At 38.5% G+C, this 17,429-nt stretch overlaps 1 protein-coding gene across 1 annotated transcript in view; it reads left to right on the plus strand.

The window, feature by feature from the left end:
- The first annotated feature begins 328 nt into the window (after nt 1-328).
- Nucleotides 329-17,429, plus strand: part of LOC103718470 (proteasome activator subunit 4-like) — a 29,821-nt gene continuing 12,720 nt past the window's right edge. Inside the window, 23 exon segments of the mRNA XM_039130741.1 lie at nt 329-705; nt 1,191-1,293; nt 1,412-1,530; nt 2,776-2,898; nt 6,222-6,256; nt 6,259-6,322; nt 6,416-6,581; nt 7,171-7,287; nt 7,442-7,509; nt 7,612-7,713; nt 7,808-8,024; nt 8,266-8,496; nt 8,577-8,704; nt 8,824-8,941; nt 9,052-9,267; nt 9,343-9,492; nt 9,636-9,712; nt 9,821-10,038; nt 10,562-10,778; nt 10,859-10,938; nt 11,066-11,183; nt 11,288-11,458; nt 17,231-17,399. Coding sequence (XP_038986669.1) covers nt 545-705; nt 1,191-1,293; nt 1,412-1,530; nt 2,776-2,898; nt 6,222-6,256; nt 6,259-6,322; nt 6,416-6,581; nt 7,171-7,287; nt 7,442-7,509; nt 7,612-7,713; nt 7,808-8,024; nt 8,266-8,496; nt 8,577-8,704; nt 8,824-8,941; nt 9,052-9,267; nt 9,343-9,492; nt 9,636-9,712; nt 9,821-10,038; nt 10,562-10,778; nt 10,859-10,938; nt 11,066-11,183; nt 11,288-11,458; nt 17,231-17,399 — 3,168 coding nt within the window. The 5' untranslated portion in view covers nt 329-544.

The raw sequence follows: 17,429 nt of genomic DNA on the forward strand, positions 1-17,429 counted from the left end.
AACAAAAAATATGGGATGTTTTTACCTGACTAATGGAAAGCCAACTCACCTATCTCCTAGATCGTTAAAATCAATTTAGCAACAAAGTTTTTTTGACATGACTAAATTGGAAAACTATTTAGAACACGGGTAAATTGGCGAACTTTTTTTACCCAAATCGCACTATATTCCCAGACTCCCAGTTGCTACCAACCACCAGGCCGGAAAAAAAAAAAAGGACGGTCTACAAAAGACAAAAGCCCGCGTGACTTGTTAGCCTTTCCGACCGCTCTATTTCTCTCACACCAATCAAAATAAGACACGTGGTCAACGCCGGTGACCCGCTGTGTTCGTACAGGCAGTCAAGCCTGCGCGTCTTCCCCCGGGGAAAGACGAAACGAGAGAAATATTGTACTGCGCTTCTCGCCTTGAGGACGAGGACAGTGGAGAGCAGGATAAATATGTGACCGGTCCCCAGCGCACGAAATCAAGAAATCGCCTACTCCCGAGCAAGCAGCTTACGGCGAGAGAGGAGAGAGCGAGGGACGGGGGGGGGGGGGGGGGGATGCATCTCTACAACGCATGGCTTCCGCCGCCGGTGGCGGAGGAGACGAAGAGGGAGGCGGAGTCGTTCGCCGCCGTGGTGAGATCCGTGAAGGATTCGTGGCGGCCGGATGATCCTGACTCCATCTACTCCACCCTCGAGTGGATCTCCATCATCGGCCTGTGAGTCGATCCTTTGTTTATCTCTTTTTTCTTCTCTCCTCCCCACCTCTTTCACTCGTTTCTTGATTTGCCCCCGTTCTTGATTTCTAGGGTTTATCTTTGATTGTTTTCTGTCGTCTCAGGCGCTTCAAATTGATAAATTTGTTTGATATTGAGCTCAGTGTTGGTTTTCTTGACGGTCTTAGTGAGCGAAAATTTGTGACGGTTAATAGTAAATGCTAAAGATTGTTTTTTTTTCTAAGATTTGATGACGTTGGATTTCATAGTTTCAATTTTCAAGTTCTAGTTCGTTTCTTGGTGTTTTAATTGTTCTTGACTCATGTTTTGTTTTTCATGGAATGTGAGGATGGATGCCCTCGTTGTTTTGCTCTATCAATCCATCTTTCCTTTTTCCTCCTGTTTATCCTTTTGGTTATTCTAATTAACTTTTTAACTGTTCATTGTTGCCGTGGGGTCACACCTTTTGTTTTTCCAATCTTTTCTAGTTTCTTAAAAGCAAAAAGTGAAGTTTCTCCGGCAGATGTAAAGGAGATTGTGGAGTTTGGTTTGCAGGTGTTTCATGCATCAGAGAACAAGCTTTATGCTCAGGTAAGCATGATACTTATGCCATTATAATATGAATGGGATTCAACTGGTATGTTCTGCTTTTGATGAAATTTTGCTTTATTGTTGTAGTGTGATTCTGAATTTCGTTTATGTTATTTAGGTTAGATGGGGAAATATCTTAGTCAAGCTGCTGAAGAACCATGGAAAGAAATTAACGAAGTCAATGAGCATTCAGTGGAGACCTTTCTACGACACTTTGATGCACACACACTTTAAACGGTGATTTTTTCCTGTTTAACCCTCCGGTCCTACTGCTTCATATCCTCAAAGCAAACGCATCATCAAGGCTGTTCTTGTATATTGTGTAGCATGCGCACATCTTGTAGTTATGTAAGTCACTGTCAACTTAGTAATAGAGGCATTTAACTCTTCCAGTTTGTTCAGATCTTCGTGGTGTATTCTCATGTTGTTCATGATCCAGGAGTAAGTCATCCTTGGATTTTTTAACTTTGAAATGTTCAAGTGCCCATAATATATAGTTATGAATCCTCATGCCTATTCATCTCTATCGTTTAGCTGATGATCATGACTATCACTTAGATGAAACCTTACTTGTATGTGGTATTGGGAAGTTGGGAAATTTAAAGCAACCTTCTCCTGGAAACAAGAGATCTGATTAGAGAAAAAGGAATGACAGTGTAGTCAAGGAGAACAATGGAAGATCTGATTAGAGATCTCACCTTGGCACAACGGTAAGGTTGCTCCATTGCAACATAGGTGTCATGGGTTCGAAACATGAATATATCCTCTTTGTATGCTGCAATGACTGGAGCCTTATGCACTGTGCTGCCCTATGTCAAATTAGATTTAGTTATATACTACTGTCGCTTGGAGGTGTTATTAAGTTAAGACACAATTTGCACACTAGGAAGGTATTTTAGCATGTAACTGTCCCATGGTAAATCTAACACTGTGCATAAAATGTGTCTTCTCCTCTCTTCTTCTAGACTCTCTACAAGACTAAGGAAACTTAGTGTTGGAGGTTACTTCTTGGATGCTTGTTTAATCTGCCTAGCTATCTCCTGATCCACCATCTTGGTGTCTAGATTTGATGACAGGTCCTTTTTGCATCCCGAACCATTTCATTTAGGAACTCGAGACCACTAAGAGGGTTAATATCAGGTTAAAATTTGCTTATAGAACTATGTAGTCATAACAATTCTCATGTGGATGCAATCCAAATGGTTTAATGTACATAGCGACCTTATTCTTTGAATGAACTTTTGCTGTCTTGGCAAATCAAATTGCAGAGATCATGAATCTATTTTTCTCTTAGTACTTGTCTGGAGCTTTGCCTTTGTATCATCATTTTCTTTCATTGTTGACTTGTGAATTTCTTGCGTGACCTACTGTTTTAAGGATGTAGCTGGTCTTTATTATGGCGGAGTTATCTCACTAACTGAATTTTTGGTTCAAATTTGGATCACCTTTTTTTTAAAACTTGAGTATGTTTATGTTAAGCAGAAATACAGGCCCTGAGGGATGGAGATTGAGGCAGCGGCATTTTGAAACTGTCACACGTCTTATCCAATCCTGCCGGATGTTCTTTCCTGCAGGTTCTGCTTCTGAAATATGGTCAGAGTTCAGGTACCTGCTTTTTTCTTCATTGGTTTTTAAGTTTATTGTCATGCATGACTTGGTGGTTGGGAAATTTCTTGTCAACCAGAAACATTACAGTCAATGATATTGCTGGCCTGGCCTTTGATAATGAAAAAGAGAACAGAACTAGTTATCACCTCACCTTGCTGATATGAAATCCAGGTGGGGTGGTTCTTTTGGAGAAACCATGCTACAAATTATTATTTTTTTTTTGCAAGTGTAGCCCATCCATTTTCTTTGTTTTATGAAACTTGATTGCAAAACTTGTCAGCATTCTTATGTTTAGGAGTTCCTAATATCGGTGGTATTCCATAGGTTGATGAAAGGTTACAGTGGGATCAGTAGCCACTTAACTTTAAGTGGAAGGTAGATGGTTAGGCATATGACATTTAAAAACTAGTAAGGACAACAAAAAGTCTTGAAAGATTAAAAACTCCAGAAAGAATTGAATTAGAACCTTTAGGTTTTGGGAGGTTAGCTTTAATCAACGTAATGCTGTGAACTAGGTTTTGAATGTCTCAGAAAAAAAAAAACTAGGTTTTGAACTTTTGATTGTTGGAAACATTTTAGCTGACAACTCAAACACAAATATTGACCAAGTACCAATGAGCCTAATCCTATCTATATCATGATCATCTTATGTGACTTATATAAAACATCTAAGGTCTATAGACTTCATGTTTGAGTCTTTACATTGCATAATCTTTTGAATTGGTGCTGTGTCTTGTTGGTTTTAGGTGAACCCTAGGGTTGTGGAACATTTGTCAATGTTGATTCTGGAGAATTCTCTGGTGAAAAATCTGAGTTTTACTCTGAACGTGATGGTTAAATTAATATAAATAACAACACCAGCAGGGGAATTCTCATTAACTTGGCTTGCAACAGCCAATCATCAGAATTAATCATGATCAAAGCGGAAATCAGCAAAATAGTAATTCTTAATCATTGAGCAGAAGTCGGAACCTCCTCAAACAAAGAAGAAGAAGACAAAACGTCAATCTAGATCTAGGCGAAAAGCATTCAGCATGCTAGACGCAGGATATCTATCTTGAGGACTCAGAAGATAAATGAATTTATATTGGTGAACAACAGATTAAAGGCAATTGTTGAGTTGTAGTGGCTAGAATTATAAGGCATGCTAGATGCAAGATATCTATCTTGAGGACTCATAAGAAGAGGAAAAGTCAATCTAGATCTAGGGTAAAGTTACCTGGCATGCTAGATGCAGGATATCTATCTTGAGGACTTATAAGATAAATGAAATTATTGGTGAACAACGGATTAAAGCTAGAATTATAAGGCATGCTAGATGCAAAATATCGATCTTGAGGGCTCATAAAATAAATGAATTTATCTAGATCTAGGGGAAAATCACCCGGCATGCTAGATGCAATATCTCTCTTGAGGACTCATAAGATAAATGAATTTATATTGGTGAACAACAAAGTAAAGGCAATTGTTGAGTTGTAGTGGCTAGGATTATAAGGCATGCTAGGTGCAAGATATCTATCTTGATGACTCATAAGAAAGGTGAATTTATATTGGTGAACAACAGATTAAAGGCAATTGTTGACTTGTAGTGGCTAGAATTATAAAGAATTGTTGAGTTGTAGTGCCTATCTTATTAGGCAATCAATAGACTAATTATTTATTGTTTATGGCAAGCACTAGGTACTTTATTACACTATTCCCATGTTAAATAGCTGTATTTGCTTGACTGCCTTGGTTTTTTTATCATAATATGAAGCACATTGCATGGTTTGATGCAATAGTTAGTTGATCATCAAGAAAGAAGGATCTAACTCATTGCAATGTGATGTGGAATGTGAACTTGGAGAACCCCTAGAATCTTTAGGAAGAAGTGAATATTAATTATAGAAGGAGAAGAATAGGAAGAGGGTCAAGAGGAGGAGAAAAGAAAATGCGGGGTAGACCATGGTATATATATCCTTAAATCTCATAATTGTTAAATCTCAAAAGAACCAATCTGCTTGCAACCCTTCTGATAGCTTTTTAAATAGATTGCCAACAATAGTAACCCTAGAGAATTTCTAATCTTGACTGTATCTCCAGCTTTTAACTAAACAATGCCTAGTGGATGACTAATGTCACATAAACTGGAACAAATTTGCCGCTAAATTACAGCTGAAGTCTTTAGCCAGTCTTGGTCCTCAAAACAAGTGAATTTGACCAAGGGCTGAAAATATCGACTTCATGATTATAGATCTCGAAGGGATCTTTCCAACTAGCCCAAGGCCATCTTAGATATATATGTAGAAACTAGATGTTCTAGAATCTTTCTAATTTTTGTAGACTGTTGCAGGTTCTAACCATTTGCTCAGGTGGGCCCTTAAATCTCTGTTACACCATAATTTTAACGATGTGGCTTGTCTTCAGGAACTTGAGTTGCCCGGGAAAAAATAATACCAATGTCATTTCCAACTACCACAGAGATACAAGGCTATGATGAAAATACTAGAATCCCACCAATGATTCCAATTAAAATTTAGAATTGATGGAAATCAATGATGGGCCCCCAATGCACAATTCTCATGCAGTAGATGATTAAATATATGTGCCAGTGGGTCAGGTAGACTTCTACTAGGTGTGGCAGTTCAGCATTGGATTGACACAAGTCCAACCTAACCTGCCAGCATGTTGGACAAGGATTAACCAACACTAGTAGTGGGTCAGTTTACTTGATGCAAACCCGAGTCATTTACCCAACTGGGCCAGCCCAACTTTGGGCTGATTACTAGGAGCCTAAAAAAGGAAGTCAGATAATTAATGTGGCTAGGTCTACATTAATGTGATACGTAATTGACCTATAAGCCCTTGTTTCAACATTTAGAAGAATCATTCGAGCAAGCATCTTTTTGGCTCAAGAGATGTCAGCAGTCCCTGTTGGCAATGTTTACCTTTGTTTCTTGATACAAGCAATGAATAAATATTTCATATGCATCTCTTCAAATCTGTATTTTATAGTGTTAGATTGACAATCATTTATCATGCCATTCACTTGCCATGTTATTCAGTTAATCAGTGTTGATATTGCATTTTACTTTACTTCCCCTTTGTATGTGTGATTAATTAGTGTTCCAGAGGCATGCATTTCTTTCTGGCTCTAATAATGTTGTCTTTTCATCATTAGAAGTTAGATCCATGCAGACAAACAACACCATGTATCTGCCGAAATTACAAGTTGCAATCAATTGTGGGGATTCTACTTGAATTTGAACATTATAAAGTTGTAATCCTGCTCACTAGCTTTCCTCTTGGTTGCACTTCTCTGTGTCACTTAAAATTAGCAGCGCTTTAATGGAAAATCCATGGCATAATTCAGCCTTTGAGGTGCTGGATTTGTGAGACTCTTTCTACCCATGAACTTGGAGAATCGGAACTACTTTACAAGGTACATGAAAAACATATATAAGAGCTACATGATTTACTTTTCTCCACCATCTGCAACTATTTGTTTGCCTTCCATTGTTACTTCTGGCTGCAGCATTTGGCTTAAGCAGTGTCTTGATCTCTGGGATTCTGTACCAAATTGCCAATTTTGGGATATTCAGTGGGCTTCTGTCATTGCGCGTTGTACAAAGAGTTGCAAGTCAATTGATTGGGAAGGTTTTTTGCCAGCACTTTTTACACGATTCTTAAACATGTTTGAGGTGAGGCAAGATGTTTTCCTGATGACTGTGTGGCATACTAGCTGAGATAGGCAATAGAAAAAGAGAAAAAGATTATGCCTAACTGGTCAACATTTTAACATGATTTTTAGGTAGTTTACTTCTTTATGTAGTATCCGAGACAACATGAAGAGTGTCCTATGCATGAGGCTCCCTCCACTACGGGGTATGTAGTGGATCAGATGCACGCAGCCTTATCTGCTCATGTGGAGAGGTTGTTTTGGTGTTTATTTGTTTGAAATGCTTCTTGGACTCCTTTTGGTCTGGCACTTATATTTAGTACATGGTTTGTTGTACTGATTGATAAGGGGTATACTGCACTGTACTGGTACAGCCCCTATGCTGAGTGTCAGTAGCAAGGCATGTACCATAGTGACACTCGGACCTTGGTTTAGTAAGATAGCCAATGGTATAAGTTAAACCTAGAAAGTAAAACCAACTTCCTCATGTAATTTGCTATGTTTTTAAGCCTAAATGCATTTTGCTATTTCACTTTTCTTCATCTGCAGTCATGGTCACATAGGCTGAGATGATATATCTGCTCTAATGTTATGCTATTTGGTGTGCTCAGGTTCCTGTTTCAAATGGGAATGGATCATATGCCTTCCCTTTAGTGGTCCCTAGGAATACGTGGTTCTTGTTTCCCAGCAAGACAGGCACACCTGCTGAGGCTATAGCAAAGTCAATTGTAAGACATCTTTTGTACTTTTGTTATGCCAAATTAATTTGTCATAAGGACTCATGTATCCATCATAAGGAAATATGAATTCAATTGAAACTCTGCTAAATTTGCATAGTATATTTTAGTTTGTTAACTTATATGATATATCGTATTATCTCAGGTGCATCTCTTAAAGCCTGGTAGTTTGGCTCAAGAGTACTTCGAGAGATTGGCAAAATTATTAGAACAGTCCGTTTCTGACCTCTTTCAGATCACTTTTCACTTAGAGATGCCTTTTCGTGATATCACTTCCTTTCAGAATTAAATTGATGGTAGTTTCTGGCAATGTAGATATTACCATCCTTCTAATGGAGGTCGCTGGACATACTCATTGGAGCGTTTCTTGCGGCACTTGGTGATTAGCTTCCAAAAGCGCCTTAAGGATGAGCAGCTGTAAGAAGTCAATTTAGATGCTGATGCAAGTTAGTTATAAATCCTCAATGCTCAGTCCACATAAATTTGTCTGATTAAAATTACATATATGCAGTAAGACAGGAGAAAGGAAACAGGTTGATTCATGTTTGGGAAATCTAGAAAGGGCTGCTTTTGTCAAAGTGACACTGAAATTAATTGATCGTGGTCAGTATAGCAAAAATGAATCCCTTGCCAAAACAGTTGCTGTAGCAACTTCAATTTTGTCATATGTGGAGCCCTCTTTGGTCCTTCCATTTATTGCATCCAGATTTCAATTGGCCTTAGAGACTGTAAGTATTTCTTCTTTTATGCTCTGGAACTGACTAGCTTGCTGGTATTCTAGATGAATCTAGCATTTTTGGATACTTACTACTCAGCCACTTAATTTATTATAAACATCTAGACGTGACAAGACCAACAATAATTTTCTTGAGGGTTTTCTTCTTTATAAGCTTTTTCTTTTGATTACAGATGAGTTATATTTTTGGTTTCTGAACAAGATTACAGCTACTTTTTTTTGATGTGAACAAGATGACAGCTACTCACCAGCTGAAAACTGCTGTCACATCAGTGGCATTTGCTGGCCGTTCACTTTTTCTTGCTTCTGTTTCTGCTCCCCCTCAAACTGATGACCGGGATACTGCTGATGCTTACATGGATCTTATAGTCGTATCTCTTTCTAATGCATTGCTTGGTATGGATGCTAATGATCCACCAAAGACCTTAGCAACCATGCAATTAATTGGTTCTATTTTTTCCAACGTAAGTATCAATGTACATTTTGTACGTCTCATTTTAGTAATGTAGATATGTTTGATCTTACTATTTGTTTGTAATTTCAGCTAGCTATGGTGGGTGGTAGTGATGATGGGCCTGCATTCCTGCAAACCATCAGTTTATCAGAATGGCTAGATGAGTTCTTTTGTCGCTTATTTTCTCTGCTTCAACATTTGGAAACAAGTAATGTCGTGTAAGTAGCTCCATTCATGGATTAGGATATCTTTACTCCATGCTAGTGCTTCTTCCATGTTTATATATAGATAAAATCCAATTACTAGTTAAATCATCTTTGTTTTATGGAACCTGCAGGAATGAGGGTATCCAGACATCATTAACATCAGGAACGTTTCTTGTTGCTGACAATTCATTCTATTTCTTCATGCTGGAAATCCTGCTTGGGAAATTGTCTGCACCTTTGTTTAATCAGGTTTTTGTTTTTGTTATTATTGTCAAGCTGTTTAGTTGCCATCATTTTCTCTTCCGTTTCAGATCATGGTGATGTTATAACTCCCTTTTTTCCCTTGTAAAACTTTTCAGTCACTAAAGAAAATTTCCAAGTTTGTCAACACAAACATCCTTCCTGGAGCTACAGTAGAGATTGGGCTTCTTTGTTGTGCCTGTGTTCATTCTAATCCAGAAGAGGCAGGAATCCACCTTATTAAACCAATCCTAATGGCTATAACCACCTCATTAAGAGAAATACCGGTTTCAGGTTTTGGTGGAGGATCTTCTGGTACATCATCTTCTACCAAGGTTTGTTTTATACCAAATAGTTATAATGTCCCTTTTATTGCTTAATGTTCTGTTGTGAACTTCATTTAGTTGCAGGCTACACTTTCACCAGCCCTGGAAACAGCAGTTGAGTACCTTCTAAAAGTTTTGGCAATAGCCATTAGTTATGGGGGTCCTGTGTTGCTTCATTACAAGGATGAACTGAAAGAAGCAATTGCATCAGCATTTCAGGCCCCGTCATGGAAGGTTTTAAGCTAATTTCATGCTGCATCATTTTTTAATGACTACTTGTACTCAGTTAATTTTTTGATGCTTTGTTTATGTATTTTTTTTTAATTCTTTTAATTCTTTTTAACTCTGGTAATGCTGAGGTAGCTTCCAAATGATAGGTCAATGGAGCTGGTGATCATGTCCTTCGCTCTCTCCTTGGAAGCCTGGTCCTCTTTTACCCCATCAACCAGCACAAGTATGAAGAAATTTATCATTTCCTGTCATTAGACATCATATATTTGTGCAGACTAAATAGTTTCTGGTCAATGTTTACATACACTGATGTATAATCTTGGTTGTGTAGGCCTTTCTCTTGTCAGCCTGTTTCTTCTGTTTTGGAAGACTGGGTTTGCTCCAAAGATTATGAAAATGAAATAAAAAAGAAGCTCAATTATCTCCCCGAGTGGCACATTCCTAGTCAAGATGAACTCTCTTTTGCAAATGAGCTTTTAGATCTTCATTTTCAATCTGCTTTGGATGATCTTCTCAGAATATGTCAGACGAAAATGCATTCTGAGGCAGGTAAATATAACGTATCTTCCTTTTTTTTAAAATGTTCCTGTTAGCAGTTCTTGAATTGATGAAAGAACCCAATCCAAATATCTCCCTAAATGGTAGATACTGGCAAACTGTTGTATTTCGTTACATAATGCATTAGGTGTTTCATGGAATTATTCTTTTTTCCCCTTCAAGGAATTGAATTACCTTAGAAACCAGGATTTATCCCATTTATGTATGATGACCTTTTGGAATTTATCATTGATTGCCATCCTAGGCTAAGCTCATGAAAAAACAAAAGAGCAATCACAAAATTTTGTTGGAGAATTCTTGACTAAGATTGCCTATCTAATCTTTTATTGCATTAGAATTTTCAATTCTATGCCATTAATTTTTGTTACTTAATTCAGTTAAGAGTCTATGTGTTGGTCTGCTGCTCGGGTTCATTCCTATTGTGAAAGTTGTTTAATTTCTGGTGATCAATCGTGTGCCAATTTGCATTACTCTGCAAGTGTTGCTATAATTATTGATGCAATTGTTTGCATAGGCGATGAGAAGGAACACCTGAAGGTGACTTTGTTGCGTGTTTACTCTTCATTGAAAGGCGTGATGTCATGCTTGCCTGATATGCGTCCATCATATTGGAACAAGGGCACTGAAGATATGAATCATAGTGACTTTTTAATATCGGGAGCAATTGGCTTGTCTGTTGGTAGCTCAGAAATGAGGGAAAGAGCTGCTCATCATATACATGTAGCTTGCAAGTAATGCTTGATGCCTGATAGTATTTCTTAGTCTTTTCTCTTGTCTTGCTAAAGCTCATTTGCTGCTACATGTTTGACAGATATTTACTGAAAGAAAGAACAGATGATAGCATACTTCTAATACTTACCATTCATGTTATGGATGCTTTAGCAAATTTTGGTACGAACACGGCAACCAAATAAAGTACATTATGGAGTCCTGCAAGTTGTTCATTAGTGTTTTTGACTTCACAAGATATTGTGCTTATGACCTTTCTGCTATTATTCTTTGCATAATATACATATAGGAAGCTTGGAATATAAAGAATGGTCAAATCACATTCAGGCATGGAAGTTGGAATCTGCTGCTTTAATTGAGCCTCCTTGTAATTTTATTGTGTTTTCTCATGCCCAAGGAAAGAAAAGGTGATAGCTCATTTTGTCAATAAGTGGCGGTATCATGTGACTAGAGCATTAAATTTATGGTTATTTTTATGCTCTAAGAGGCTAGTTATGCTTCGTGTTTCCAGGCCCAGGTGGGCACTTATTGACAAGGCATACATGCTTAATACATGGAGATCTTCACAATCGTCGTATCATAAATTTCGTACAGATAGCAACATCTCTCCTTCAGAGCACGTGATTGTTCTTATGGAGGATCTTCTAGATCTCTCTTTGCACAACTATGAAACAGTTCGCTCGTAAGTTCAATAGTAGATTATACCTTTGTTTCTTACAAGTTACCTTCAATGATCTGATCTTACAGTTTCTTAATTTGAATTTCCAACACATTTATTTTTCAATATGCAAAGTAAAATACTGTACGTCTGCTACTTTTCTAGTGATTTCACTGCACAGCTTATTCACCATTACTGATGGAAGACGAGGCATTTCTTTTGATGGTTGTTATTTGATTTGCTTGATGACTTGAGCATTGATTGAATGTTCATAATCATAAGTGCTTCTGATTATCTTTTTTCTATATAATAGCTTTTCAAAAATAATGAGAGCTTTTTGAAGGTTTAAACCAAGGTCAACCAAACTGGACCGAACCGCCCGGTTCGGCCCATACCGAGCCGACCCGGTGGGGGACCGGGTCGGTTCGGCTGTTAAAATCGGGACCGGTCTCGAATTGGCCAGTTCGGAATCAGGCCCCCTCCCCCTTTCTTTTGTTATTAGAGGATGTTAGGAAGGCCCGAGAAATTTCTCCGGTCTTCCCAACATTTATTTTTTTTCTAAATGTCTACCCTTTCTCCCACGACAAAAATCACACCGATTCAGCGCGATTAAAGGAATATCCAAGCCTAAATTTGAAAAAAATTAAGAAATAAGTAGCCTTTGATGCATGCCCACGAGCTTAGAAAAATATATGTAGCATCCATTATTGGGTTCTACATGGATCTAAGCTGAAATTAATTTTTTAAAATATTTATATTTAAAAATTATTTTTTAAATTTTAAAAAAATTAAAAATATATCATTAATACCAAAAATTATGAAAATTAGTAGTACATAATACATATTTCAGAGGTATTTTTTGAATAAAAAATATTTTTTTTGAATTTATTGTATTTAAACATATTTTTTTAATTTAAAATTTATTAAAAATCTATAAATAAAAATTTATAAAAAAATAGTATTATGCAACGTTGGCGGAATCGGTATCGGGCATCGTATTAGTGGTCCGATAGGACGAGTCGGTGCGGGCCCGTACTGATAGTAGAAGAGGCAGAGGAGAGGACGAACAGAAGAGAAAAAGAGGAGAGTGGAAGGCTGATGGAGGCCAATGGAGGGGCAGTAGTGGAGGCCGCGGCCATTCTCTTGTTTCGTTTGAAATAGGGGGGCCTGAACGCTAAAAAAATTGTGATTGTTAAGTGAAATCGACAAAATCGCTTGCCGATTTTACTTAAAAATCGCAAAATTAAAAAATTTGCTATTTTTAAGTGAAGTTGGCAAGCGATTTGCCGACTTCGCTTAAAAAGTTTAAAATTTTTTAGCGGCTGGATCTTTATTTCGAATGAAATAGGAGAACAGCTGTGACTCCGCCTACCGCCACCCTCCACCGGCCTTCGCCGGCCCTCTTCCACCCTCCACCAGCCTTCCTCCCTCTTCCTCCCCTGCTCGCTCTCTTTTTCTTTCTTTCTTCTCTGCCTCCGGCAACGGTTTTTGTTTCTGTTGCCGAAACTGTCTCGGTGAGCCGCCGGGACGACTTGGAACGGACGGAACCATCCGATTCGGGACGGTTCCGCCGATTCTGGATTATGTATTAGATAAATCAGATATATTTTTTGAACTAAAAAAATTACCTTCATTGTAATAAAATTTTGCTATTTTTAAATAATTGATAAATTAATGTACTTGATAAACCTGCAGGAATGAAACCATTGAAGAAAAAGAAGCCAGAGCGTGACATTGGTTGAGATCATGGGCAAATGCTCTCGGGTCGGCACCATTGAATGTGTAACTGGTGCAACACAGAGTTCAAGGGAGAAGGAGTAACCAAGTTCAAGCAACACTTAGCTAGGAGTTATCTCAACTTATGTATGTGCCAAAAATGCTCATAAGAAGTTCGACAGCTGATGAAGAAGCATTTCGCTGATTTCAAAGTAGCGAAGGAGAGTGTTGCTAAGAAGAAGGCAGAGGTGGACCATCAAGCAACAGAGTTACCTTCCTATTACTCGAGAGAGTCAGAGGAGGCGTCTGCTCCAGATGACGAGGAGACATAGATCCATTGCTGCCATTCAGGCATAGAGCTCAATTTGGGCTCTCATACTACAAGTCGGACTCCGATTCTACAAGCAGCAAAGTAGATCCGGAGTTCAGGAAAACCTCAGTCGGGGAGGCCCTTAGCAGAGTTGGTGGCTGTAATGCATCTATGCTGAGGCTTTTGGTAGCAAAAAAAAGTCATCTAGAGAGATTCCACCAGGAGCCACTATCCATGATTTAGATCCACACGCCTTTTTCAAAAAGGATTCGAAGCAACAAAGATTTGACATAATGCTGAAGAAAGCTGAGAAGAAGGATATTTGGTGAGTTATTGGATCCTAGTTCTATTTCAGCCATATTCTAGTTAATGTAGAAGACAATATGTACTATAGCTGCGCCATTTTCTCCATATAGGTTGTCGATGCCGGTGTAGATCCTCCAATACCGAAGGATATCTACAGTGAGCTTCTTAACAATAATGAGAAGCTAGAGAAGTAGATTGTCTCATACAAGAGCAAGTCGCCCATATATGGACTGATGGTGATGTGTGATGGTTGGATCAGTCCTATCAGATGGAGCATTATCTACTTCTTGACATATTGTGATATGAAAATTTTCTTTCATAAGTCAGTTGATGCTTCCGATCAAGTGCGCAACACCATGTATATTCTCAGATTGGAGGTAATTGATCAGATAGGAGAGGAGAATGTTGTGCAGGTCATCATTGATAATGTGCCATAATATAAGGCTGCCGGAGAGATCTTGATGGAGCGACAACCACATTTTTTGGACCCTATGTTCTGCATATTGTATCGACCTCATGTTAATGGACATTGCGAAGATTCATAGGGTGTAGCAGACAATGGAGATAGCCTAAACCATTATTATATATATTTATAATCATACATGGGTTCTTTCATTGATGAGAAGGTATGCTAAGAAGGAGATCTTGATACTAGGAGTCGCATAGTTTGCTACCAACTACGTTGCACTTGATAGCCTTGAGAGAAAAACAGCTATACGTCAAATGTGTGTAGTCCTGAGTGGCAAGAAAGTAGATTTGCAAGGGCCGGCATGAAAGGGAGCATTGTCAAGGACTTGGTGATGAGGCTGATATTTTGGCAGTGGGCCGAGAAGATAGAGAAGGCTATCAGGCCATTGCATGAAGTGTTTCGGGTCGTGGACAGTGAGAGGTATCCCTAGATGGGCTTCTTATATCATATGATGGAGGACAATGATTCAGATCAAAGAGACAAATCCACTATATGCCTAAGAGTACATCGACATTATTGAGCAACGGTGGGACTATCAGATAGGTAAGGATTTGCATTTAGCAAGCAAGAACATTAAAAATTAGTATGCTTCTGTACTTGTACAAGTTTACTAAAACAATATCGAACTCTATCTGTAGCATACTACTTAAATCCGAGGTTTTAGTACACCGTAGCTGGAATCGATATGGATGACGAATTTCTAGCCATTTTGTGCAATGTGATTTACAAGATGGAGCTTGATCCAGCAGTCATGGCCCTATGTTTAGAAGAGGTAAGTTAACATAAGTGACATATGTAAGTTAATTGGTATCTTCAATTATTAACATATTACAACATGATTTTTTTTAACAGACCAAAATATTTAGAAAGGGCACTAGCAGCTTTGGAGTCTTAGCAGTTGTCATATATAAGAAAAGAATGAATCCAGGTATATTACATATCAAGAGGACATTTATCTGGCGTTAGATGAGTATTAATATGATATTATCTTATATGTAATTTTTTGAATATTTTTATGGTGGATTTATTTTGGTTTGTTCGCAAAAAATTTTAAGCGACTAGCTATTTGAATCTCTTCTAGACGGTCTTCTCGAGTGGTTGTGAGCGCAACTGATCCATCTTCGCCCTCATCCACAGCAAATATAGAAGTTTTTTGACACAGAAACATCTCAATGACCTTATATATGTTCAATACAATTTGAGATTGAGGCTAAAGTGCATTCAGCAAAAAGTGGAGCTTACAGATCCGATCCATAGTGTTTTTGTTGATGAGGATGATCTTATGATCAGATCGGTTGTGGGCCACCAGTAGGAGCCAGAGCTTGATAAGCGAGGATCGCCTCCACGACCGGCCAGTTTCGTAGTTAGTGAGGCTAGGGTCAATGCAGGGCAATAGGCCAATTGCAATATTCCACGCATCTTTCTAGTTGATCAGCCATAGCCATAAGGGTTACTGGGGAGCTGGTCACTATATAACTCCTTATCTGAAATATCCTCTCAGAGATATGATCGAGAGATGCTTAGACAAGGCCTCTACGCCACCCGGTCGACTCAATCAGAAGGGCGACATCCATCCTCCCAATATAGCCAAGCGGAGAGGGGCACGAAGGGTAAGCAGACAACTGCTTAGCATACCAAAAAAATAAAAGACACCTGTAGCTCCCATGGAGAGTGTGGAGAAGCCAGTTCACTCAGATTTAGAGACCATGAGCAGCAATTCTGGCGGTCATAGATCTGCTGGCCAGAAAGGGAGTGGAGGACATGGGCCTATCGTTTATAAGACACGGTCGCAGGATGGTCTTTAATTCACCGGTGAGTCTCAGTTTACGCATGCTATACAAGATAGGGATAGTGCACGATCTGGTAGAGCCCATGAGAATATGATTGAATATAGAAGACGAAATTTTTGAGGTCATTCAGGAGGATACGATGTAGCTGCAGATAACCTCACATCTGGAGTAGAATCCATAGATGTATCAGATTCCGAGTCGTAAACTGGATCCTATTATCCGTAGCCACAGGCAGCGTATGACCCATACGGATACGGATATGGATATGATGCATCTAAGGCATCTTCCGGCGATTACTATCCTAAGTAGTCTGGAGCATCTTACGGGTCGGATTTTGCTGCCGGCTTATTCGGATATGCTCCTTTACAGTCGTTTTATTAGATACAGGACACCTCTCAGAGCTATAGCTTCAATGAGAGATTCAAGAGTGCTTATCACCTATAACATATTTCTTATGGGACGAACATACAAGACTACACCGCTTGGTTAGTGGGGTGGACTGATGTGCCTTCTGACTATGCTAATGATCCGGATGTCCATGAGATATCGCCACTCGACGAGATTTTTGATAGCGGTATGTGATTGATTGTATTATTTTATATTTTTCACCTCACTAGTTGATTTTAGGATATTTCATGTTGCTTATTGTAGCATGTAACATCTCACTAATTATTATCACTTTAAAACAAAAGGATGCATTATTTAGGTTAAATCAATATCATAAAAAATCAAAAAACATCAAAATAATGTCAAATTAGACTTAGAATTGTTGAAAAATTTGAAAAATATTGATTACCAATTAATTAAACTTGAATAACTTAAAAAATAGGTGTGCTAAAAAAAGGGGGAACTGGCACGCCCAAGCGTACCATGTATCGGTACGGTACCGATCCGGTATCGTAATCGACCGGTACGGGTTCCGATACCGGTTCGGTGGACTTTGGTTTAAAGGCATAGTTTTATTGTTATCCAGTGACAATCCCTTTTTTTTGTTATTAATTTTTAAAATTACTGGGAGAGATTTGCTAATGTACTTTTATGATAGAGTGCCTATTGTGTCTATACGAGTGCAATGTTTCCGTTGAATGGGATACCATTTTTCCTTATTAAAGAATTGCAAGGAGTGCTAGTGTTTTTTTCCTCTTTAATATTCCTGCTTGTAGGTTCAATGTATCTCATTGATTTTTATTTCCTCAAACATTTAGGCTTGCTGGAAGATCTCTTTCAAAGTTGCTCAAACGCTGGCCGGTATTGATTGCTAAGTGTGTTCTCACCCTAAGTGGGAACTTGCGCAATCCAAAAACACAAGAACATGCAGTACTAGGCTCTTGCACCATACTTGCAACACAAACTGTTCTCCATCATTTGACAACAGTAACCCACTAGCATTCAATTGTTTGTTTT

This window comes from Phoenix dactylifera, chromosome 1, assembly GCF_009389715.1.
Source record: "Phoenix dactylifera cultivar Barhee BC4 chromosome 1, palm_55x_up_171113_PBpolish2nd_filt_p, whole genome shotgun sequence".
In the NCBI taxonomy this organism is placed as follows: domain Eukaryota; kingdom Viridiplantae; phylum Streptophyta; class Magnoliopsida; order Arecales; family Arecaceae; genus Phoenix; species Phoenix dactylifera.